We start from the raw sequence: 24,933 nt of genomic DNA on the forward strand, positions 1-24,933 counted from the left end.
CCTCATTCTAAATGTGATATACATGATATATAATTTATAGCTTTATTTCTTATGCATGGCTATTCATTTAGCAGCAGCACCCCCATTTCCGGCCATTTATTAATTCCATCCACATACTTCCATACACATTCAGAACAGGAAGTCTTCATTCCTTGAACCTTATTTTACTTTAGAGGAGTAATGATTCATCTTACTCTTATAACCGCCTGTAAGGATTGGCTCCAGAATTCAGATTATTTAAATTCCTGAAATACTGTAGTATAAAAATCTCAGCAGGCGTGCACATTCTCCTGGAATTTCGTTTCCCTTCACCCCTTGGAGCCCTGGTGACACAGTGGTTAAGAACTAGGCTCCTAACTAAAAGGTCGGCAGTTTGAATCCACCAGCTGCTCCTTGGAAACCCTATGGAGCAGTTCTACTCTGTCTTATACGGTCGCTATGATTCAGAATCAACTAGATGACAATGGGTTTTTCTGTTTGTTTTGTTTTTTCCTTTCCTAAAAAACAAAGCAAGAGAGAAGTGGGCCAATCACTAAAATATTAGAACACATGCTGCCCCCAACACTTCCCATTAATACATACTTCTTAAAAATAGATCGACAGGCAGATACAAGCTCCTAAGTGTGCTGACCATTAGAAGAAAATGACCAGGGTTTAATGAAACACCTTGCCATCAATAATTACAACATTCGATGAGAACCTCAACAGTGAGACCCAAACTGACTGTGCCTCACATTCCCAACAGTCCTAATATCACTCAGAAGTCACAAAAGACACCTCTCTTCACATACTGTTTCTCTAGTTACCCAGCAACTGCTTGTCCTGGGCTTTGTCCAAACCATTCAGAGTCTGAGTAATTTCTCTCACAATTAGACCTTAGTCTCTTCAAACGGTGGCTCAGCAAAAACAACAATTAAAAACCAAAGAATGAACAAAAGCCACAATTGTCTTGGATACACACCTGGGAAACTGGGGGAGCTCATCAACCTTGGGCCCAAGAAAACCTTAAGGGAAAAAAGTACACAAAAAACGACAAACAACGTCACAGGAACGCTTCACTGAAACATCTATCCAATGCTGCCATCTACTGGCCATGAATTGAATCACCTCAAAGTTTAGACAAGACAAAACAGCTAATTTTCATAAGGTTTCTTAGAGAAGTTCCTGCATAAGTGTGCCCACCTTCAAGATAAGTGAGTGAAAACGCCCATAAGATACCCATCAAGGTAAAACTGCTTGGTAGCCCAGGACGGAGGATACGGGGTACATGTTTAAGACTTACTGAAGGAACCAGCAAAGATTCTTAGCCCCCGAGCCTACAGGGTGTCACATACAGCTGTAGCCTCCTCTTCTTTCATCAAGCCAACTGCTCTCTTTTCCTTACACCTGGTCTGCTTCTCTTACATGGAAACCCTGGTGGCGAAGTGGTTAAGAGTTATGGCTGCTAACCAAAAGGTCGGCAGTTCAAATTCACCAGGCACTCCTTGGAAACCCTATGGGGCAGTTCTATTCTGTCCTATAGGCTCACTATGAGCTGACATTGACGCAACAGCAAGGGGTTTGGGTTTTGTTTTTTTTTTTGGTCGGCTTCTCTTGCTTAGGTTGCCCTCGGATATCTGAACTACAATTCCTATCCTTTACCCATTAGACTGGAAGCTCCATGAGGGCGGGGTTTGCTTCTACCTTGTCCACCACTTTCCTGGTATCCAGCCCAATGTTTTAAAAATGTTAATAAGAGGTGGCAAGTGACAGCGATGTGCCAAGGAATCCTGTCACACAGACGAAGGAACTGCCTTGCACTGGTAGAGTACTTCCTGTTATCCTTGCAAGAACCCCTCGAAGCAGGTGAGTCAGCTATTATTAACACCAATGATGAGGACAGAGGTTCAGAAGTTTAAATGTCCAGAGTCACTATTAAATGCAACTCTGTCTTTTTGGAATTTCGTCAGGCTGTGATCAGGGTCCTCTCTGTGAGTATGCACCCCGCTAGCTAGAACACCAAAACTCAAACAGTGCTACAAGTCCACTGAAGGTCCACCTGGTAAACGCATGTGGACACCTTCAAATTCTGTGCATTAGTATGAATCTGGAATAATAATACATTCACTCCTGGGTCCTAGAAATTGGGTTTTAAGTGCCAATTTAGGAAGATACTACTTTCTGGTGAGGGTCCATACTTCAGTCAGTGACCAGTCTTCAAACCTGTTTAAGGAGCTCTTCTGACTAAATGCCACAGGCAGGCCTGGAGTACATAGCAACAGAGTACGTTAGTATATGAATGCTTCGTGGCTGAAGCCTCAGCTTTGCTCTGTATGAGCAGGCAACAGTTCAGTTGAGTCAAAACACATGAACTCTGGAGTCAGGCTGGCTGATTTCAAATCGTGACTCCACCTTTTACTAAAATGATCCTGGACAATTTAACCTTTCCGTGCCTCAGCTTTTTTCATTTGGTGATAACTGTGCCACTGGGTTGCTGTGAGGATTTATTTAAAAGCTATCAGTTAAATGTCAGCTATTCTGTTAAACCTCATGAAATTCACTTGTTGGGTTTGAGGAGAGGGCTATTAACAGACAGCCTACCATATGTCATGCTACTTCCGGGTATTTTCATTTACTCTTTCCAACAATTTGCTGAAGAAGGTACTGTATTCACCATTTCTGCCGACTCTGGTACTGAGGTTAAGAGATTAAATAGTTTTCTCAGGATCGCACAACTACTAAGTAAGACGATTTGGTTCTGCAGAGTTACCTGAACCTTGGACTCCTGCTCATCAGCATTTCCCACAGTGCTGCAACCGAGTCACCACAGCTGGGATGGAGCCTGCCAAAGGCACACACAGCAGCTCATTCTTAGTGCCAGGAATAAACAGAGGTCAAGTTCCACCTCCCTCCATTTGTCAACGTCACCACCATCAAGGCACACACGCTGGCAAAGAACAAAGTGTACAAAGCAGTGTCATGATCCGCATGACATTAACAGAGATATTAAGTGAAGGGAAGGACTCTCGAACTAACGTGTCTAAAAATACAAGCACCTAGACACAGCCTGACAATCCAATGACCTTTCTTTATGATGCAGCAGTTGCAGACTCGACAAGAATGCCAAAGGGTTTTCCAGGCAAAGCTGAGTCGTACCTTTAGTCATGCCGAATTCATCTAGAAAATATTTCTATGGAAAAAGACATCTCTCCACAATATAAGCTCAATTGTTAGCTGGTGGGCCAGTCATTTCTACAAGTCAGGCTTTTTTAGTACAATGCTCTGAAGTGAACTGTGAAAAAGCAGAAACTAAATTTGCTTCCCACTAAGACATTAATAAAATGTGTGCCAAACGTCACCTGCACAAAGATCAACCAAATTGGAGGATACTTCACCCCCGAGACTATGTCCTCCCAGCACCCTGCTAACTCAGAACTGAAGCCACTCCAGAAGTCTGCCTTTTAGCCAAAGATAAAACAAACAGTAACACATGTGAGGAACGTGCTTCTTTCTTAGTTCAATCAAGTATAACAGACCAAAGGGGCAATGCCTGCCCAAAAGCAAAGTTGAGAAGGCAGGGAGGGACAGGAAAACTGGACCAATGGACATGGAGAACCCAGGGTGGAAGAGGAAAGCGGCAGAGCACTGACACATTGTGGAAATTGCAACAATGTCACAAAGCTATCTGTGGATACTATTTTTGAATGAAAAATTAATTTGCACTATGAATTGTCGCCTAAAACACAATTAAAAAAAACTGGAGGATACTCTATGCACACACATGGGTCTATGTCACTTCACGTACCCATCACTAGCATTTCTGGGTTACTCAAGAAAATGGCCCGTCTTAGGTGAAGGGAAGGACAACACACAATGTAGGGGAGGTCAGCACAACTGGACTAAACCAAAAGCTAAGAAGTTTCCTGAATATAACCAAACACTTCGAGGGACTGAGTAGCAGGGGCAGGGGTCTGGGGGACCATGGTTTCAGGGAACATCTAGGTCAACTGGCATAACAAAGTTTATTAAGAAAATGTTCTGCATCCCACTTTGGTGAGTGGCATCTGGCATCTTAAAAGCTAGCAAGTGGCAATCTAAGATACATCAATTGGTCTCAACCCGCCTGGAGCAAAGGAGAATGAAGAACACCAAAGACATAAGGAAAATATTAGCCCAAGAGACAGAAAGGGCCACATAACCCAGAGACTCCATCAGCCTGAGACTGGAAGAACTAGATGGTGGTACCCAGCTATCACCAATGCCTGCCCTGACATGGAACAGAGTAGAGAGTCTCTGATGGAGCAGGAGAAAAGTGGGATGCAGAACTCAAATTCTAGTAAAAAGACAAGACTTAATGGTCTGACTGAGACTGGAGGGACCCCAGAGGACAGGGCCCCCGGACTCTGTTAGCCCAAAACTAAAACCATTCCCAAAGCCAAGTCTTCAGACAAAGATTAGACTAGACTATAAGACATAAAATAATACTGGTGAGGAGTGTGCTTCTTAGCTTAAGTAGACACATGAGACTAAGTGAGCAGCTCATGTCCGGAGGCAAGATGAGAAGGCAGAAGGGAGCAGGAGCTGGATGAGTGGACACAGGAAATACAGGGTGGAGAGGAGGAGTGTGCTGTCACATTAGAGGGAAAGCAACTAGGGTCACATAACAATGTGTATATAAATTTTTGTATGAGAAACTAACTTGAACTGTAAACTTTCACTTAAAGCACAATAAAAAAAAAAAAGGCCCATTTTTGCAGTAATGAATGGAATGGTAGAAGCTAAAGGAAGTATTTCACTGACACTACTAGGTTCTTCTCTCCACATCAGGAGTCTGCAAACTATGGCCTGTGAGTCAAATCTGGCTTGCTGCCTGTGTTTGTGACGCCTGTGAACTGAGAATGGCTTTTACGTTTTTAAAGGGCTGGGGGGAAGAAAATCTAAAGAGCAATAATATTTTATGGGGAGAAAAAAAAAAGAAACCAAAACTGTTGCCATTGAGTCAATTCTAATTGATGGCAACCCTTTTTGTTATACAGTAGAACTGTTCCACAGGGTTTTCTTCGTTGTAATCCTTACAGAAGTAGATCACCAGCCCTTCTTTCTATAGCACTGCTGGTATGTTCAAAACACCAGTCTTTAGCAGTTGAGTGCAAACGGTTTCTGCTACCCATGAACGATATATATATTTTTAAACAGTTCTTACTGTACTTTAAGTGAAAGTTTACAAATCAAGTCAGTCTCTCACACAAAAACCCGTATACACCTTGGTACATATTCCCAATTACTCTCCCCCTAATGAGACAGCCTGCTCTTTCCCTCCACTCTCTATTTTCGTGTCCTTTTCGCCAGCTTCTAACCCCCTCCACCCTCTCATCTCCCCTCCAGGCAGGAGATGCCAACACAGTCTCAAGTGTCCACCTGATCCAAGAAGCTCACTCCTCACCAGCATCCCTCTCCAACCCACTGTCCAGTCCAATTCCTGTCTGAAGAGTTGGCTTTGGGAATGGTTCCTGTCCTGGGGCAAAAGAAGGTCTGGGAGCCATGACCACCGGGGTCCTTCCAGTCTCAGTCAGACCATTAAAAGTCTGGTCTTATGAGAATTTGGGGTCTGCATCCCACTGCTCTCCTGCTCCCTCAGGGGTTCTCTGTTGTGTTCCCTGTCAGGGCAGTCATCGGTTGTAGCTGGGCACCATCTAGTTCTTTTGGTCTCATGATGAGGTAGTTGCTGGTTCATATGGCCCTTTCTGTCTCTTGGGCTCGTAATTGCCTCGTGTCCTTGGTGTTCTTCATTCTCCTTTGATCTAGGTGGGTTGAGACCAATTGATGCATCTTAGATGGCTGCTTGCTAGCGTTTAAGACCCCAGACACCACTTTACAAAGTGGGATGCAGAATGTTTTAATAGATCTTATTATGCCAATTGACTTAGATGTCCCCTGAAACCATGGTCCCCAGGCACCTGCCCCTGCTACGCTGGCCTTCGAAGCATTCAGTTTATTCACGAAACTTCTTTGCTTTTGGTTTAGTCCAGTTGTGCTGACCTCCCCTGTATTGTGTGCTCTTTCCCTTTACCTAAAGTGGTTCTTATCTACTATCTAATTAGTGAATACCCCTCTCCCTCCCCGCCCTCTCATAACCACAAAAGAATGTTTTCTTCTCAGTTTAAACTATTTCTCAAGTTCTTATAATAGTGGTCTTATACAATATTTGTCCTTTTGCAACTGACTAATTTCACTCAGCATAATCTCTTCCAGGTTCCTCCATGTTATGAAATGTTTCACAGATTCCTTACTGTTCTTTATCTATGCGTAGGGTTTTTAGTACTCCATTGTGTGAATATACCATAATTTATTTATCCATTCATCCGTTGATGGGCACCTTGGTTGCTTCCATCTTTTTCCTATTGTAAACAGTGCTGCAATAAACATGGGTGTGCATATATCTGTTCAAGTAAAGGCTCTTACTTCTCTGGGATATATTCCAAGGAGCGGGATTGCTGGATCGTATGGTAGTTCTATTTCTAACTTTTCAAGAAAGCACCAAATCGATTTCCAAAGTGGTTGTACCATTTGACATTCCCATCAGCAGTACAGAAGTGTTCCAATCTCTCCACAGCCTCTCCAACATTTATTCTTTTGTGTTTTTTGGATTAATGCCAGCCTTGTTGGAGTGAGATGAAATCTCATTGTAGTTTTGATCTGCATTTCTCTAATGGCTAATGATCGTGCACATTTCCTCATGTATCTGTTAGCTACCTGAATGTCTTATTTAGTGAAGCATCTATTCATATCTTTGGCCCATTTTTTAGTTGGGTTATTTGTCTTTTTGCAATTGAGTTTTTGCAGTATCATGTAGATTTTAGAGATCAGGCGCTGATCAGAAATGTCATAGCTAAAAACTTTTTCCCAGTCTGTAGGTAGTCTTTTTACTCTTTTGGAGAAGTCTTTGGATGAGCATAAGTGTTTGATTTTTAGGAGCTCCCAGTTATCTAGTTTGTCTTCTACGTTCTTTATAATGTTTTCTATAGTGTTTATGCCATGTATTAGGGCTCCTAACATTGTCCCTATTTTTTCTTCCATGATCTTTAACATTTTAGATTTTATACTTAGGTCTTTGATCCATTTTGAGTTCGTTTTTGGCCATGGAGTGAGGTATCGGTCTTGTTTCATTTTTTTGCAAATGGATATCCAGTTATGTCAGCACCATTTGTTAAAAAGACTGTCTTTCCCCCATTTAACTGTTTTGGGGCCTTTGTCAAATATCAACTGCTCATATGTGGATGGATTTATGTCTGGATTCTCAATTCTGTTCCATCGGTCCATGTATCTGTTGTTGTACCAGTACTGGCTGTTTTGACTACTGTGGTGGTATAATACGTTCTGAAATCAGGTAAAGTAAGGCCTTTCACCTTGTTCTCCTTTTTCAGTAATGCCCTATTTATCCGGGGCCTCTTTCCCTTCCATATGAAATAGGTGATTTGTTTCTGCATCTCATTAAAGAATGTCCTTGTGATTTGCATCGGAATTGCATTAAATGTATAGATCACTTTTTGGCAGAATAGACATTTTTATAATGTTAAGTCTTCCTATCCATGAGCAAGGTATGTCCTTCCACTTATGTAAGTCTCTTTTGGTTTCTTGCAGAAGTGTACTGGAGTTTTCTTTGTATAAGGCTTTTACATCTCCGGTAAGATTTATTCCTAAGTATTTTATCTTCTTGGGGGCTACTGTAAATGGCATTGATTTGGTGATTTCCTCCTTCGATGTTCTTTTTGTTGGCGTAGAGGAATCCAAATGATTTTTGTATGTTTATCTTGTATCCCAATGCTCTACTGAACTCTTCTATTAGTTTCAGTAGTTTTCTGGAGGATTCCTTAGGGTTTTCTGTGTTTAAGATCATGTCATCTGCAAATAGAGATACTTTGACTTCTTCCTTGCCAATCTGGATGCCCTTTATTTCTTTACCTAGCCTAATTTCTCTGGCTAGGACTTCCAGCACAATGTTGAATAAGAGTGTGATACAGGGCATCCTTGTCTGGTTCCCAATCTCAATGGGAAAGTTTTCAGGCTCTCTCCATTTAGGGTGATGTTGGCTGTTGGCTTTGTACAAATGCCCTTTATTATCCAACAACTCATTTTTAAAGGGGAATTGATCTACTGCATGCAATCAATAGGTCACTGAGCATGTTGGTTCTAGATCAAGACAGTGAAGTCAGACATACATTTACTGTCTCTCCTTCCTAAGATCTTTTAGAAATAAAGTACACAAATTCAAAAAAATGTCAAAAGAATGAAACAATAACATTGGAAACAAGAAAAGGCCAAAAATTTGGAGGAACTCCAAGAAGACAGAAACAGACAGGTTTGAATTACCAGGGAAATCAGAGTGGAAGAAAATGTAGGACCACCAACAGTAAACATGGTTCTTCCCAAGGGTGCCTTGAAGAAACTCCAGGCCCAGAGTCAGCAAATACAAACAGCAGGAGAGGCTGAGGAGCAATTGCCAGGGTAATTGATTGAAGACTGGAATATGAAACTGCTGTACTAGTTATACCCTGCCCCGCCTCCAACACAGAAAAATGCTGGCACAGGTGGTTTTGCCTTCTAGATAGAACCAGGGAATTGCGTCAAAGAAAAGTAGATGACATGCCTTGGAAAGGCTCCTGAGGGTAATGAACCCGAAAGAGAAGCAGACCAGATCAGGAGCTAACTCTGAACCTCTAAATGAGTCAGCAATATTTAAAAAAAAAAAAAAAAGGGAGCGGGGAGGACATGTTGAGGGGCTAAGCAGACTAAGGAACAGAATGAAACCTTCCTTACACTGGCAAAGGTGGAGGTCCCCAGCCTGTGCCCCCTCTCACACATTCTACAGTGCATCCTGGCTGCCCACTTGCCACACAACCTTCCCATGGAAACAGCTCTCCTCTTTCGCAAAGAGGCCTGAGGAAGAAACAGGCATACATACCCTCTGTGTATCTCAGGATACAAGAGAATATTGTAGACACAAAAGAAGAATAGGCTTCTATGAGGAATGGAACAATTAGAGAACTAGAAAATGTTCAGAAATTTAAAATGACTGCAAAATATAAATGTTCAGGCAATCTCCTGAACTACAGAAGAGATAAAGGTATTAAAACATGAGAGAAGAGAGATGGAGGATGAATCCGTATGGGCAACAATCTAACAGGAACTCAAGAACATGAGAATAAGAGATAATCCAGTACATAAAATAATGCAAGAAATGATGGAAAAATTTCCTGCGCTATCTTTACAAGGAAAGGGATCATGCGATGCTGAGGCATTTCTCCTGCTGACACTTTGGAATACCAACAGTAAGGAAACCCTCTAAGATTCTAGAGATAATTAGTACTCACAAAGATTTTTAACATTCTGAGGAAAAAAAATTTTATTACTGGGTATGTGTTACTTATGTAGTTTAAAAATATCAAGCCATGAAATTATTTTCAAATAAAATTCAGAAGAATGAACCACCTGAAAGAAAAATTCTAGAACTACATCTCAGCACATGTATTTGACCTACAAGATTTGAAAGACAAACGTCTTCCTTCAGCAAACTCTCAATCATGGTTAACACCCATGAAAACAAAACACAAAAAGGAAATGAAAAGTGTTATATTCAAGGTATTATTAGAACCTACAATGTAATTTACTGTACCTTGTGAGTCAGAATTGACTCAATGGCAATGGGTTTAGTTTTTTGGGGGGTGGGGGGTTGTATTGGACAAGATATTGAGAGAGCGTATTTGCAGACTGGCAAATGAACCTGCCCAAGTACCGGAAGCTCAAAGAGATGAGGATAGAAAAGAAGGGTAGGAAAGGAAGACAGCAAGAAATAATGTAATTTTGGTTGCGCTGTAATTTTTAAGTGTTTATTTTGATGAACTTCTCATACTACTCCAATTCTGAAGACTGAATAAAAGTGGTTTTAGTATTTTTCTTTCTGCACAACCCCCCATAATCCAATATCTGTTGCTGTCGGGTTGACTCTGACTCAGGGTAATGCCATGTGTTACAGAGTAGAACTGCTCCATAGGGTTTTCTTGGCTGTAATCTTTATGGAAGCAGATAGCCAGGCCTTTCTTTTGTGGCACTGCTGGATGGCTTTGAACCACTCACCTTTAGGTTAATAGCCAAGTACAAACCATTTGTGCCACCCAGAAACCATGTGTAATGCAATTAAAAAAAAAAAAATCCGCTGCCATTGAGTTGATTCCAACTCATAGTGACCCTATAGGATAGAGTAGAACTGCCCCATGGGGTTTCCAAGGCTGTAATCTTTACGGAAGCAAACTACCACATCTTTCTCCTACAGAGCTGCTGGTGGGTTTAAACTGCCGACCTTTTGGTTGGCAGCTGAGCACTTCAACCACTCCACCACCAGGGCGCCCTATAATCCAATCCTAAACCCAAACCCACTGCCATCGAGTTGATTCTGACTCATAGTGATCCTATGGGACAGAAGAGAACTGCCCATTCCGTTTCCAAGGAGCGCTGGTGGATTCGAACTGCCCACCTTTTGGTTAGCAGCTGATAACCACTGTGCCACCAGGGCTCCCATAGCCCAACACCAGTCTCTAATTTTTGGAGGCATGAGAATCAACACGTTAGTAACAAACTTATTACAGGATTCCAAGCATTTAGTAAAACAAGTTTCCCCACTGGCTGTCCACTTGCGTTGTCAGTAAGTTGTGTCAACCCTGGCTATATGCCAAAATCACTAGATGCCCAGACCTCACTCACAAAGCTTGTAATTCAGAAGATACAAGTGGCGCCCAAGTGTTTTTTTGGACACCGTAAGGAGAAAAAGGTACTTTATATTAACATCCAAAACAGATGGTAATAACTTTCTTTCGCCCTTTTTCTCCTGGGCACCCTGCCCACATCCCTGACACTACATGTCAGGGGAACTGTATGTGTGCGTGTTGCTTTGAAACCAGGTAGAAACAAGGGGACAACTGATGTTTTTAAGTCCTTCCTGTGGGAAGGCTGATGTTCCCCCATTTTAAAGATGAGGACAAATCCAAAATATCTTCGCTGCTGTCCACGAAAGTTCAAGTGGGTCTACCATGAGGCCAGACACCCATGAATATCATCCTGCAGATCTCTAAGTATTTATTCAAGAATGATAACCATTTTAAGTGGCCATCAAGGCCTTATAAATGCTGATTAGTCAGGAGTGACTCCTAACAGCAAACGCAGATGCTGTGAGGCTACTTTCCTGTCTCCTTCCAAGACATCTCACTTCTCTTAAAAAACATCAAAGAAACCTATGTCTTATATATATACACACACACACACACACATATATATGGTGACCCTATGGAAAACCTGGTGGCATAGTGGTTAAAAGCTACAGCTGCTGCTAACCAAAAGGTCGGCAGATCTAATCCACCAGGTGCTCCCTGGAAACTCTATGGGGCAGTTCTACTCTGTCCTGTAGGGTCAATATGAGTCAGAATCAACTGACGGCAACAAGGTGTTTTTTTCCTTCTATGTGTTTCAGAGTAGAACTGTGCTCTGTAGGTTTTCATGGCTGTGACCTTCCAGAAGTAGATGATCAGGCCTTTCTTCTGAGGCACCTCTGGGGAGTTTGAGCCCAGCATTTAACTGTTTGCACTACCCAGGGCATAATAATGGCATAAATAAAAAACAAAACAAAACCCAGTGTTGTCGAGTCAATTCTGACGCATAGCGACCCTATAGGACAGAAGAGAACTGCCCCATAGAGTTTCCAAGGAGCACCTGGAGGATTCGAATGGCTGACCCTTTGGTCAGCAGCTGTGCCACTTAACCACTACAGGGTTTCCATAATGGCATAAATACTTAACTCTAATTCCTTTCCACTCCTAAGGGCTGGTTTCACTGAGGTAAATGGTCTAGCTCAAGGATCTCTAGAACTGCCTGAGGCCCCAAGCCTAGAGGACTTAACACTCTTCCAGAGTCTTTTCAGGGTTTCTCAAACTTGCCAGGGATAAGTACTTTTGGAAAGGAAAGAATGGGGCTTGTAAAATGCTTTCCAGAAAGAATCACCTGGGGCACTTGTTAATCACACAATTATGCAGGCTTCGCCTCAGGAAATGATTCAGGTAGGTCTGTATTTTAAAAGTCCAGAAATCTGCATTTTAATGACTCTGGGGAGCACTGAACAAACAAAAAAACTCATTGCCATAGAGTCAATTCTGACTCATAGTGACCCTACAGGACAGAGTAGAAATGGCCCACAGGGTTTCTAAGAAGAGCCTGGCAAATTTGAACTGCCAGGCTTTTGGTTAGCAGCCACAGCACTTAACCACTAAGCCACCAGGGTTTCCTGGGAGGCATCAGAAGCACACAAAGAGCCATAATGCCCTTTTCCGAAGGTGTTATCTCTGTGCCACACCCCCATCTTCTTCCAGGCATTGTGTGGTCTTCTCTCCCTGCCCCACCCACCCTGTTCCCTCCCATCAAACTGCCTTCCTTTCATCTACTCAAAGTCATCTTTTCCAAACAAATCCAACCACAAGAATGTCCCTTTCTTCTGAATTCCTGCCACAATTCCCCTGTGGCACAATGTAATATTTGACATTTAAAGGCTTTAGTAAAGCTCATAGATCAACGGATATCAATTGATCTTATTTATGCTTTCTTCCTAGGTAAAGTTCAGTGTTGCTGAGAGACATTAGGCAAGGTCCAATGGTTTGCAAATGTTCATATATAAGTGTGTTGAATGTGGTTCTGGAGACCTGGTTATTAACTCAAAAGCTCCCAGTTAGTTCACTGTGCTTACCACTGAATGCTACAGGCAGACGACACCTTAGTTTTCTCACAAGCAAAGCAATTTATTCTGTAGAAGCCTGGTAATTACAAGCTTTACCATTTCTTCCTTCTCATAAGCAGCTTACTCACATAGTTAAGAAAACAGAGACATCCGAAATAAAGCCGCCTCCTCAAATGAGCTGGTATTTGCCTTTAATACTGTACCAAGGAAAAAAAGCAGCATGTTCCAAGAGTGGAGAACAGTAGTTCAGCCAGCTCTTCATTATCTGAGGAGGGATCCGGAGGACGGCATTTATAAGCCCACGGATGACCTCCAGCTACCATTTCATCCAGGAGCGTGGCAACTGCTGCCTCTTTATGGTGGCGTAGTGGTTAAGTGCTAACCAAAGGGTCGGCAGTACGAATCCGTCAGGTGCTCCCTGGAAACTCTATGGGGGCAGTTCTACTTTGTCCTATAGAATCGCTATGAGTTGGAATCGACTCGATGGCACTGGGGGTTTTTTTTTTTTTTTTTTGGGTTTTATCCTTGCTTGAGGAAAGGTACCAAAACAGTCAATGAGATCATCTCCAAGGTCCCCCTCAAATTCTAACAACCATTGATTTGATGGCTCTTAAGGAGCTATACTCGTCTTCCCGGTAACCTCTGTTGCCAAGGAGACATAAGTTAGGAACTCTTAAGTGATTATCAAAGGAGGCAAGGTGTTGGGGTTCATTACTTCTCCCCATCCCCAAAAAAGACTCTGGAGGGAAGAGTAGCTTTTAGCTTCTTCAAGGCCCCTCTCACATGTGGGGGCCAGATGTCCAAACTCTGTGGCATAGGAAAATCTGGAGAGTTTTGTTGTTATTTTGCTTGGGAATGTGGGGCCCACCATCAGGGTTCAGATTCAATAAGGTCTATGGTAGGACGCTGGAGCCCTAGTGGTGCAGTAGTTAAGAGCTATGGCTGCTAACCAAAAGGTCAGCAATTTGAATCCACCAGCCGCTCCTTGGAAACCCCATGGGGCAGCTCTACTCTGTCCTGTAGGGTCGCTATGAGTTGGATCGGACTTGATGGCAATGAGTAAGGCAGGATCCAAGAACTTGCGTTTTTAAAAAGCCCCCAATGCTGATCCTACCTCTCCTCTCACCCTTGCTCATCCACACCTCTGCCTTCCCCCTTCCACTTGTGCTTTTTCTCAAACAAAACGCTCTATATTAATCTGTCAGTCCTAACCATGTTTCAAGGCCCAGCTCAGCTGCCAACTACTCTTTAAGCCTAAGAGGATTAGCATTGCCGAAAGGGACTTTCTGCACTCCTGTGTCTGGTGCCATTTGCAAACCGTTAACTACAAAAGAATAAAAGGTGTTTCCATTTCATTGAACAGTCATTTCTTTGTGCAAATCTCTTTCTCTACTGGGCAGTAAGCTCCTTAAGGGCAGAGTAGAGCTCATGTCCATTTACTTCCTCTAAAGTAAAGCGCCCACAATGTGTGAGACACTCTGTCTAAACACCTTGAATGTATGAGTGATTAAGCAATGAATGCATGAACCCTGGGGGTGTAGTGGTTAAGGGCTACAGCTGCTAACCAAGAGGTCGCCAGTTCAAGTCCGCCAGGTGCTCCTTGGAAACTCTATGGGGCAGTTCTACTCTGTCCTATAGGGTTGCTATGAGTCGGAATCGACTCGACGGCAGTGGGTTGGTTTTTTGGGGGGGATGCCTTCACATATGTTTCTTCCAACAGTTGCTGAAGCTAAAGTGCAGCAAACAGGAAAACTGCCCAGACTTCATTGTAATTGTCTACAGTAGTTTAAGCACCATAAAATCGTTCACTTTCTTTATCTGTAAAACTAGAGGATTTCAGAGAACTTTTAAAAAAACTTTATCAGAACTTCCCTATGTCAAAAGCTTAACATTCCAGATGTTCTGACTTGAGCATTTACTGCTCAGCTAACAGCACAGCTGTCTGTATCTGTGTCACGGAGACTAAGCTATCTGTTTTCCCAAGACTTACCTGCTGATTAACCCCATCTTTGAGGGGCTTTGAAGGGATTTATGATGTGAGCCAATACAGGAGAAGATACCAACTGGTTTTACTTTTCTCTCACCTTAAAAATCACATTTCACTTGAAAATTTCCAGCAAAAAATAAATAAAATCCACACTAACAGTTATGAGGTGGGACTCATTCTAACAGTTATTTCACAAATGTGCCAAATTCCTACAGAGCTGAGGGAAAAAAAATCTATGACTGTCAGAGTCACTCCTAATAAGAACAATGGAAGCCCTGCTGGTGTGGTGGTGAAGAGCTCTGGCTGCTAAACGAAAGGTCAGCCGGCCGTTCAAACGCACCAAGTGCTCCCTGGAACCCTGTGGGGCAGTCCTACTCTGTCCTGTAAGGTGGCTGAGTCCAAATCGACTCGACGGCAATGGGTTTTTAATAAGAATTTAAGAGTTCAGAGTCTCCAGTAACCAGATTAACACCCTAATTTTGAAAGTATATCCTGGCCTAAACATCGACCAATAATCTGAATAGAATTTAGTTTTGGCTTCAATCAGATTTTGGATGATCACTTTTGTCAATTAAAGCGAGCCACAATGCATCTTTATATATTCTTCCTACTGCTCAATTTGGTGTTCTTAAATTAATTAAGAACTTTCTGCTGAAAATGTCGTTATAATCTGTACGGTTATACAGATGTCTTCAACAGAAACATCAATTTGAAGGCAAGCAAAATCTGCTTTCTTACTGTTGTAACTGTCAGCTTTGAAAGCAAAACCCCCTTTCTCAATTTTAAAAAAAGCATGATTAATTTCTATTTAATTTGTGGCCACTGTAATGTGTCCTCAGGCAGAAACTAAGGTGCCAAAGAGGCCAAGTCCAGGGTTTCATGATGTATAAAACTGGCTCTTGGCAAACAGAAAGCATCCACCTTCACAAAATCTTGACCCAGGCATACAGGACAAAGAATGACAGAAGTATTAAGAGTGGAAGGCTCCAAATAAACGGAAAACCAATCAATACGTTCAAATACCTTGTTAACACGACTTAAGAAAGACCATCTAGGCCATGCAAGCCACAGCATCAACTAAGTGCCATTTTTTGCATAAAATTCTCCACAAATAGCATAATAAAAAATATAGCCAACACATACAATTTGCGGCCTTGGAAAAGGGGTATTTAACGTTGTTGTAGGAGCGAGAGCTGCTGAAAGTTCGGCATCCAAGAATCAAACGGGAACCTAAACACAGTGTCCCGGTTCTTACCTTGCGTGATGCGAGCCCCAGGCAAGGGAGGGCACGAGGAAAAGGGAGACGCGAAGAGGAAAAGGGAGACGCGAAGAGGAAAAGGGAGACGCGAAGAGGAAAAGGGAGACGCGAAGAGGAAAAGGGAGACGCGAAGAGGAAAAGGGAGACGCGAAGAGGAAAAGGGAGACGCGAAGAGGAAAAGGGAGACGCGAAGAGGAAAAGGGAGACGCGAAGAGGAAAAGGGAGACGCGAAGAGGAAAAGGGAGACGCGAAGAGGAAAAGGGAGACGACGTGAGCACTGCTCGGGAAGGCAGGCCCCGCTTCCCGGCCAGTGCGCCCTCCCCCGCCCAGGCCCCGGGCTCGCCATTCATTCCGCGCCGTCTCCGGCGGCGGCCCCGCTCCCGCGGCCTTCTCCGCCCGGACCCGCCGCGCACTCACCTGCTCGGAAAGACGAGCTCGCGGCGCCGGAGGCCGCCGCGGCCGCCGCCAGGAGCCGGGGGGACTCGGGCCGGGGGACGGCCGCCGGCGGGGGCGACGGGCGGCGCGGGCCGGGGGCGGGCAGGCGGCGCAGGCCGGGCGCGTCCCTCCGCAGCAGAGCCGAGCCGAGCCGCCGCGGGCTCCGATACATGCCGGGCACCGCAGCCCCCCACAGCCGCGGCTCGTCGCGCGCCGGAGGAGCGGAGCCCGGCCGAGGCCGGAGGGCGAGCTGACCCTCAGGCCGTGCAGCGGGGTGGGCGCTCCGCCTCGCCGGGCGCCGCCTCGCCGGGCTCCCCCTCGCCGGGCTCCCTCTCGCTCGGCCCAGGCCTGTGGAGGAAGTCCCGTGAGGAGACGCAGGGGCAGCGGCAGCCGCGGCGACACTACTTGCCGCCGGCGAGCGGGAGCGGGAGAGTAAGCAGCCGGCGCCGCGCCGACAGAGCGGGCGCTGCCAAGAGGGAGGGGAAGCGGTGATGGTGGGGCCGGACCCGGCCCACCAGATTGGGGTTGTAGACGTGGGGCAATACTGTTCGCAAAGAAAGGGTCTGAACTACTACGTAGGATGGCGTCTGTCGGACATTTAAAGTAACTAGTGTTTGCTGGAGTGGTTTTAAGAAATAGGCCTCCCCTCCGCCGGCTGAAATGGAAGCGCCCACAGACTGGAAGTCCGAGGCCGCTGCACAGCTGTGGCCCGGGGGACAAGTGTGTGTCCGAGTGGGATAGGGCTTGTGTGCGTGTGCGTGTGCGTGTGCGTGTGCGTGTGCGTGTGCGTGTGCGTGTGCGTGTGCGTGTGCGTGTGGCTGCAGCAAAGGGCGTTCGCCGCCGACCGTTCTGCCGGGGTGTGATTGTATTAAACGAAAGTAAATACGTTAAAACACCGGCTGTGTGCGAGGGCAACGGTGACTAACACAAGGGACTAACACTCAGGCAAAGGGGACAGAGGTGCAAGACAAATCAAACCATAAAGCGCCACAAGGCAGAGTAAAATCTGTGTAACAAGGTGCCATCAAGTTGGTGATAAAGGTTACTGTGGTGAAGGGGAGGGGATGGAGAAAGGTTTTCTGGGCGAAGTTGGGCGGTGATCAATATGTTGATTGAGGTCTAGAATTCACGCATGTGGAATGCGGGTGGCGAGGGGGGTTATACATGAAAAAAAGGAAATAAGCAGAAAAACGCTTGGTGTGTTTGTGAAAACGACTCCCGTTTGTTAGGTAGGATGGAAGCCAGGGAGTGAGAGATGCTTCGATAGGTTATATTGTGGAAGGTAGGCACTTAATATATATCGGACTTACTGTGGCAGGCACTGGTGGACTCTTGATGATCTGTGAGACAGGAAGGGATATGGTAAGGACTGTGCTTTAATTGGAAACTGGTGGCATAGTGGTTAAGTGCTACGGCTGCTAACCAAAGGGTCGGCAGTTTGAATCTGCCAGGCGCTCCTTGGAAACGCTAGTCCTATAGGGTTGCTATGAATCCGAATCGACTCAATGGCACTGGGTTTTTTTTTTGTTTTTTTTTTTTTTTTTGGTGCTTTAATTAGGAAACCCTGGTAGTGTAGTGGTTAAGTGCTATGGCCGCTAACCAAAAAGGTTGGCAGTTGGAATCCACCAGGTGATCCTTGCCAACTCTATGGGGCAGTTCTACGGTGTCCTATAGGGTTGCTAAGAGTTGGAATCCATTCCATGGCAGTGGATTTGGTCTGGGTTTAATTGGATACCATATTCCTCTGGCACATGAAAAGGTAGCAGACAGGAGACCAGGTGAGGTGAGATTCTGGACCTACATCAAATTGATGCTACTGGGGAAAAAATGTCTAAAAGAGAAACCTCAGATAGATAGGGCAGGAAATGATGACCAACTAGGAATGGAAGTGGGGTGAGGCGGAGTGAAACCTAAGACTGAATTCCTCTCTGAATGATGTGTGAGTTAGTCACAGAATCCACAGAGTGCTTGAGTTCACAGAAAGAATAGCTCTTTGACTTAGAAATGTTTTCTGTTGGTTTTCCCGTGATTTCCTTGATTCTCTGCCTTGTGAAATTGGAAGCTATTTATCACCAAGGATATTCAAAATGTTTTTCAGACCTAAGTTATATATCTAGCACCCAGAGGGTGTGGATGAGTCAGCTGGCACATGCTGATCTCAACTCATGTGAGACATCTCATTGGCAAGTCATCAAACCATCTTAATTTCAGTTTCCTTATCTATAAAACAAATAGAATCATACCTTAGTCATTAGGTGAAATAAAAACTGATAATAAAATTAGTCCATAAAAAGTGCTTTGCAAACATAGCAAATTGTTGATTGTAGAAGCTAGGTGGTGGGTATATGAGTGTTCATTTACAATTCTTTTTCTTTTCTGTGTGTTTGGAAACATTTATAATAAAATGATGGGGGGAAAATTCTTTGAAAAAGTAAAGGTACTGTTCAAATAAAAACTGTCATTATAAAAAGGAATTCAGAGAACATGCTATCCTGAAAATTGGTCAGTAGTGTTGTTTTTGTTATGTATTAAACACTGTGTCTTAGTTTTCTAGAGCTGCTATAATATAAATACTGCAAGTGGATGGCTTTAACAAAGAGAAATTTATTCTCTCACAGTCTAGGAAGCTAGAAGGTGGAATTCAAGATGCCAGCTCCAGAGGAAGGCTTTATCTCTCTATTGGTCCTGGAGAAAGGACCTTGTCGTCACTCTTCCCCTGGTCGAGGAGCTTCTCAGCACTGGCACCCCAGGTCCAAAGGATAAGCTGCATTCCCATGCTTTTGAGTGGTATGAGGTCCCTCTCTTTCTGCTCAATTCTCTCTTTTATATCTCAAAAGGGATTGACTCAAGATATAACCTAATCCTGTGGATTGAGTCCTGCCTCATTACCATAACTGCCTCTAATCCTGCCTCATTACCATAACTGCCTCTAATCCTGCCTCATTAACATCATAGAGCTTAGAATTTACAACACATGGGATAATTACATGAGATGAAAAATGACAGACAACCACACAATACTGGGAACTATGGCCCAGCCAAGTTGATTCACATTTTTGGGAGACATAATTCAATCCATGACACACTGTATACTTTAAGCCGTCAGAAAAATATAAATTAAAACTTGCTTCAAATATTCATTTGGGAACAGACGTTTGACCAAAGAAGGCATTCAAGAGGCCAACAGACACATGAGAAAATGCGATCACTAGCCATTAGAGAAATGCAAATCCAAATCACAATGAGATACCATTTCACCCCAGCATCACTGGTACTAATAAAAACAACAGGAAATAACAAATGTTGGAGCACAAATCAAAAAAACAGGAAGTACCAAATGTTGGAGAGGCTGCGGGGAGATCGCAATTCTTATACACTGCTGGTGAGAACGCAAAATGATACAACCATTTTGGAAAACGATATGGCATTTCCTTAGAAAGGTAGAAATAGAAATACCGTATGATCCAGCAATCCCACTTGTAGGCATATATCCTAGAAAAATAAGAGCCATCACACAAATAAGGCATATGCAGACCCATGTTCATTGCAGCATTGTTCACAATAGCAAAAAGATGGAAACAACCTAGATGCCCATCAACAGATAAATGGATAATCAGACTGTGGTACATGCACACAATGGAATATTACACAACAATAAAGAACAAAGATGAATCTATGAAACATAACATGTATGGATCTGGAGGAAATTATGCTGAGTGAAATAAGTCAATCACAAAAGGACAAATATTATATGAGACCACTACTGTAAAAACTCATGAAAAGGTTTACACACAAAAAAGAAACAATCTTTGATGGTTAAGGGGGCGGGGGGGGTGGAGATGGAGAAACACCGAATAGACAATAGTTAGGCGATAACTTTGGCAAAGGGCAAGACAGTAAACAATACTAGAGAAGCCAGCACAACTTGTACAAGACAAAGTCACGGAAGCTCCATAAATACATCCAAACTCCCTAAGGGACAGAATTACTGGGCTGAGGGCTGTGGAGACCATGGTCTCAGAGAACATCTAGCTCAATTGGCATAACAGTTTATAAGGAAAATATTCTACGTTCTACTTTGGTAAGTAGCATCTGGGGTCTTAAAAGCCTGTGAATGGCCATCTAGGATACTACACTGGTCTCACTCCTTCGGGACTAAGAAAGAATGAAGACAACTAAAGATACAAGGGAAGGATTAGTCCAAAGGACTAATGGACCACATCTACCATGGCCTCCACCAGACTGAGTCCAGTACAACTAGATGGTGCCTGGCTACCACCACTGACTACTCTGACAGGGATCACAATAGAGGGTCCCAGACAGAGCTGGAGAAAAATGTAGAACAAAATTCCAGCTCAAAAAGAAAGACCAGACTTGCTGGCTTGACAGAGACTGGAGAAACCCTGAAAGTATGACCCTTGGACACCCTTTCCGTTCAGTAACGAAGTCACTCCTGTGGTTCACCCTTCAGCCAAAGATTGGACAGGCCCATAAAACAAAACGACACTAAAAGGGCACACCAGCCCAGGTGCAAGGACTAGAAAGCAGGAGGGAACAGGAAAGCTGGTAATAGGGAACCCAAGGTTGAGAAGGGAGAGTGTTGACATGTCGTGGGGTTGTTAACCAATGTCATAAAACAATATGTGTACTAACAGTTTAATGAGAAACTAGATTGCTCTGTAAACCTTCAACTAAAGTACATTAAAAAAAAAATCATTTGGTAGACTTTTATTGAATACACATCATGTGCCAGGGTCTATGTTAGGACATACAAAGATGAATTGAACAAAGTCTGTTTAGAGTTTAGTGTGTGAGACATTGTATAAACACAAATAATTATCTGATAATAAATACAGAATCATGATATGAACAAGGCATCATGGAAACACAGAAGAGGAAATACCTAATTTCCTGAAGAAGTCAGAAGAGGTTTTTGAAGAAGATCAAGCAAAGGGATCAGAGAGGACATTCACAGAGAAAAGAACAGCAAAGTGAGGAAAGGATGCATGTTCCAGGAACATCAGGTACCATACTTTGATAAAGCATAAGTGTAGGGTGCCCATAAGGTAGTGACAAGAGATGAGGTGGAAGCTGTGGGCAAGGACCAAAGCCTAAGGGTTTTAAAAGGAGTTTGAGCTTTATCCTGATGATTCTGAAGACTAAATAGATAGGTTGCTGTAGCAGGTGTGCGTTTTTTGAAAGATCATTCTGTCAGCAATGTGGAAGATAGATTGGAGACTGGGGATAGAATCAAGAGCAGTGCAGGTGAGGAAGAACACTTACTGGGTCAGAATCTCCGGAGTAGGGACAGGGCATATATACCTATTCAAAAAGAATACTAATCAGGTGATTCTGACGCACACCCTCATCTTCCTCAATGCCACCACCCAAACAAATAAATTGGATGCGGTTTATTAACCAGTGGGCAGGACACACATTTAAGAGTTATGAAGGAGGCCATAGGATTGCGAGATTGAATCTAGGGATGTGTCCCCCCAAAATATGTGTTGAAATCCTAGCCCCTTTGCCTGTAAATATGACCCTGTTTGGAAATAAAGGTTTTCTTTCATTATGTTATTTAGGTCATAGCAGAGAATGGTGCGTCCTAAACCTAATCATTTCTGAGTTATAAAAAGAACAAAATAAATACAGAGATACACACAGGGGGAAGATGCCATAAGAAGACAGACAGGTACACAGCAGATGGTATTTATAAGCCCAGGAGTGCTAAGGACTGCTGGCAGCTACTAGAATGGAAATAGACAAAGAAGGACCTCCCCTAGAGCCACAACCTGAATTCCAACGTTAGCCTCCTAAACCATGAGAAAACAAATTTCTGTTCTTTAAACCCTCCCACGTGTGTCCTCTTTTGTTACAGAAGCATTAGGTAACTAAGACAGGGGACAAGAGGGGAGAGGATAGAGTCTAGGGATAACTTGAGTGACTGGTGGATAATAGTACCAAATATGGGAAACAGGTGAAGATGCCACTCTCAGGGAAGATACTGAATTCAGTTTTGAACATATCAGTGCGATAGGCCCTTGGAAAATCCAGGTGGAGACACTTTGTAGGCAACTGAACCTAGGGACCTGGAGTTCATAGCAGGGTCAGGGCCAAAGACTTGGGAGTTCTATAGTTGAAGCCGTAGATAATGGGATCACACACAAATGTTTTTTGAGTAAGATAGGAAAAATATTAAGAATGAAAACCCTGTGAAACACCTACGTTTAAGGAGTTTACAGAAGAGGAAGAAAAGGAGAGCCAGGAACTTAGAAGAGAAGGAGAGCCAGGAACTTAGAAGTAAAGGAACAGAAAGCTTTGAATGTAACAGTTATAAAGGAAATCCCAAAATCTAGATGCTTTGCATAAGGAGAGTCTTCCTTCAAAGATGTAGGCTGAACTCCATTTTTAGTATTTACCACTCTAAAGTCAGAAAGCCAGAATACCTTAGAAAGCCTGAGGCTCCCCTCCCCTCCCTTCCTCTCACAGCTTGGTCCCAGGAAGAACACTTACTCAAGCTGTCCTCCAAAATATCCATAGATGTTAATTGACTCAAACTTTATGATTAACAAAACAGTGCTTAAGGGATCTTGTAATTGTCTTTTGTCTTTTAAAGCATGATTTTTTAAAAAAAAAAGTCAACCAATCAGAAATTTTTCCTTCAAAGTTCCTGAATTTTCTGTACTTAAACTCTATGAAAAATTCCTTTCCCAGGAGTACTTTTGTGAAGCCTCATCAAGTGCTGCCCAATCTGGGTCGCTCTATTTCTCCAGTAAAGCTCTTTAATTTTAATAGAGACTCCAGTTTGCTCTTCGATACAGTTATGAATGTTTCCTGTGGTGAAATGAAGTCCCTTATTTGGCCTTTAACCCTTGAGGATTTGTTAGGCCTAACTAGGAGCCTTGGTGGCACAGGAGTTAACAGCTGCTGCTAGTCAAAACGTCGGGAGTTGAAGTCCACCAGCTGCTCCTTGGAAACACTATGGGGCAGTTCTACTATGAGTCATAATCTACTTAATGGCAGTGCCTTTGGTTGGGTGTTTTTTTTTTTTTTTTTTTTTTTGACCTATCTAGGGAGGCCACTAGGTAATGGACAAGGAGCACATGGATTGGCTGATAAAAGCCCTGGAATCTGGGGTCTCAGGGAGCTTTTCTGCTCTGAGAGCTGTCCTGGCTGAGGGTGCCCTGGTTGATGAAGGGAAGAACATGCTCTCTGCTTTGGGGAGGTCCAGATCTTGCCCGTGTACCTTTTCTTAATTTTGATCCTGAGTTGTATTCTTTTACCCAAATAAACCATACAACCGTAATTATAGCCTGTGAGCTCTGAGAGCTGTTACAGTGAATTAGCAAACCCAGCAGAGAAAGAGTACTGTAGGGGGTTGAGGGGAGTGTCTCAAAGAAGGAAGGATTGATTTTATTGAGATTTTGTAGTTTGGTTTAAGGCAGGCCTTTCAATGGAACATAATAATTTAGAAATGATAGAAACAGCAAGGTGAAGATTGTTAGGCCAGAGGTCCAAAGAGTCTTGATAGGTATACTGTTGATGCTTTCTATTAAAGAGCTGATGAGTCTTTCGGAGTTCTTGTAATGAACAATAAAGCATTTGCCTAAATAAGTGTTTCCAGGAATAGTCCAGCTATGTTAATGAAAATAATGGAATCATAAACTCATGTTAATGGAGACAGTAAGGTAGGTGGTTTCTGTTTTCACAGCTGAGTACTTCTTGGTGTTTACTATTTCCTGGAGGTGTTGTAGGGAAAAAAAATCAAAAAGTTTAGTAAAGCAATAAGAAAGTTTTATTTGGCGTATTTTGACTTGGACACGCATGTTGCCAGAGCAAATGTCTGCCCAAATCCAAGGCAATATTACAGAACAGACAAAAGTGGGAAAACAGACAAGCGTGCTGCCACAGCCATGTCTGCCCGAGTCGGAGGAATATTGCAGAATAGGCAAGAATGGGAAAACAGACAAGCATGCTGCTGGAGTCATGTCTGCCCGAATGTTACAGACTCAGTATATATTAACATTGAAAATGGGCAAAATCATTGAAAGCTTCACCTTTTCACAGATTGCCTAGAAACTGATCCTACATTTTGAGTTGTGTTTCTTAACAATCACTGGTACAGGTTTCAGTAATGACACGAGGGTTTTCATTGGTCCAACAAATTTTCCATTCACTGAGTGCTAACAGTAAAAGAGTGGAAAGTCTTTAGTGTTCTTTTTGATTGGCTTATGTGAAAAGTGAAAGCTTCCCTAAAAGATATTTTCCAAGATTATCCTAGCTATCGTCTTTATACCTCAGGGCCCAGTTGATGTGTCCTTGTGAGTCCAGCTCCAGCTGGGACACATTCTGTATCGTCAAGGACAGGGAATATTATTTCCTAAATCAGAGGACACAGACTTACACAGACACAAATAAAAAGAGCAAATTAATAAAAAACCTTTGCTTCTTTTCTGTGAAGCAGTAATAGACACTCAAACTGTCGAGAAGTCCATGACC

At 43.3% G+C, this 24,933-nt stretch overlaps 1 protein-coding gene across 2 annotated transcripts in view; it reads right to left on the reverse strand.

The window, feature by feature from the left end:
• Nucleotides 1-16,621, reverse strand: part of NOCT (nocturnin) — a 42,350-nt gene extending 25,729 nt beyond the window's left edge. The window contains exon 1 of one of the 2 annotated variants that reach the window (XM_003410371.4): nucleotides 16,417-16,621. In XM_003410371.4, the coding sequence (XP_003410419.1) occupies nucleotides 16,417-16,606 (190 nt within the window). In that variant the 5' untranslated portion in view covers nucleotides 16,607-16,621. Of the gene's footprint in view, nucleotides 1-2,749; nucleotides 16,326-16,416 lie in introns of those variants that run through there. The other variant, XM_064285318.1, reaches the window with a different exon arrangement.
• Nucleotides 16,622-24,933: the final 8,312 nt, after the last annotated feature.

This window comes from Loxodonta africana, chromosome 5 (genome assembly GCF_030014295.1).
Source record: "Loxodonta africana isolate mLoxAfr1 chromosome 5, mLoxAfr1.hap2, whole genome shotgun sequence".
Taxonomy (NCBI): domain Eukaryota; kingdom Metazoa; phylum Chordata; class Mammalia; order Proboscidea; family Elephantidae; genus Loxodonta; species Loxodonta africana.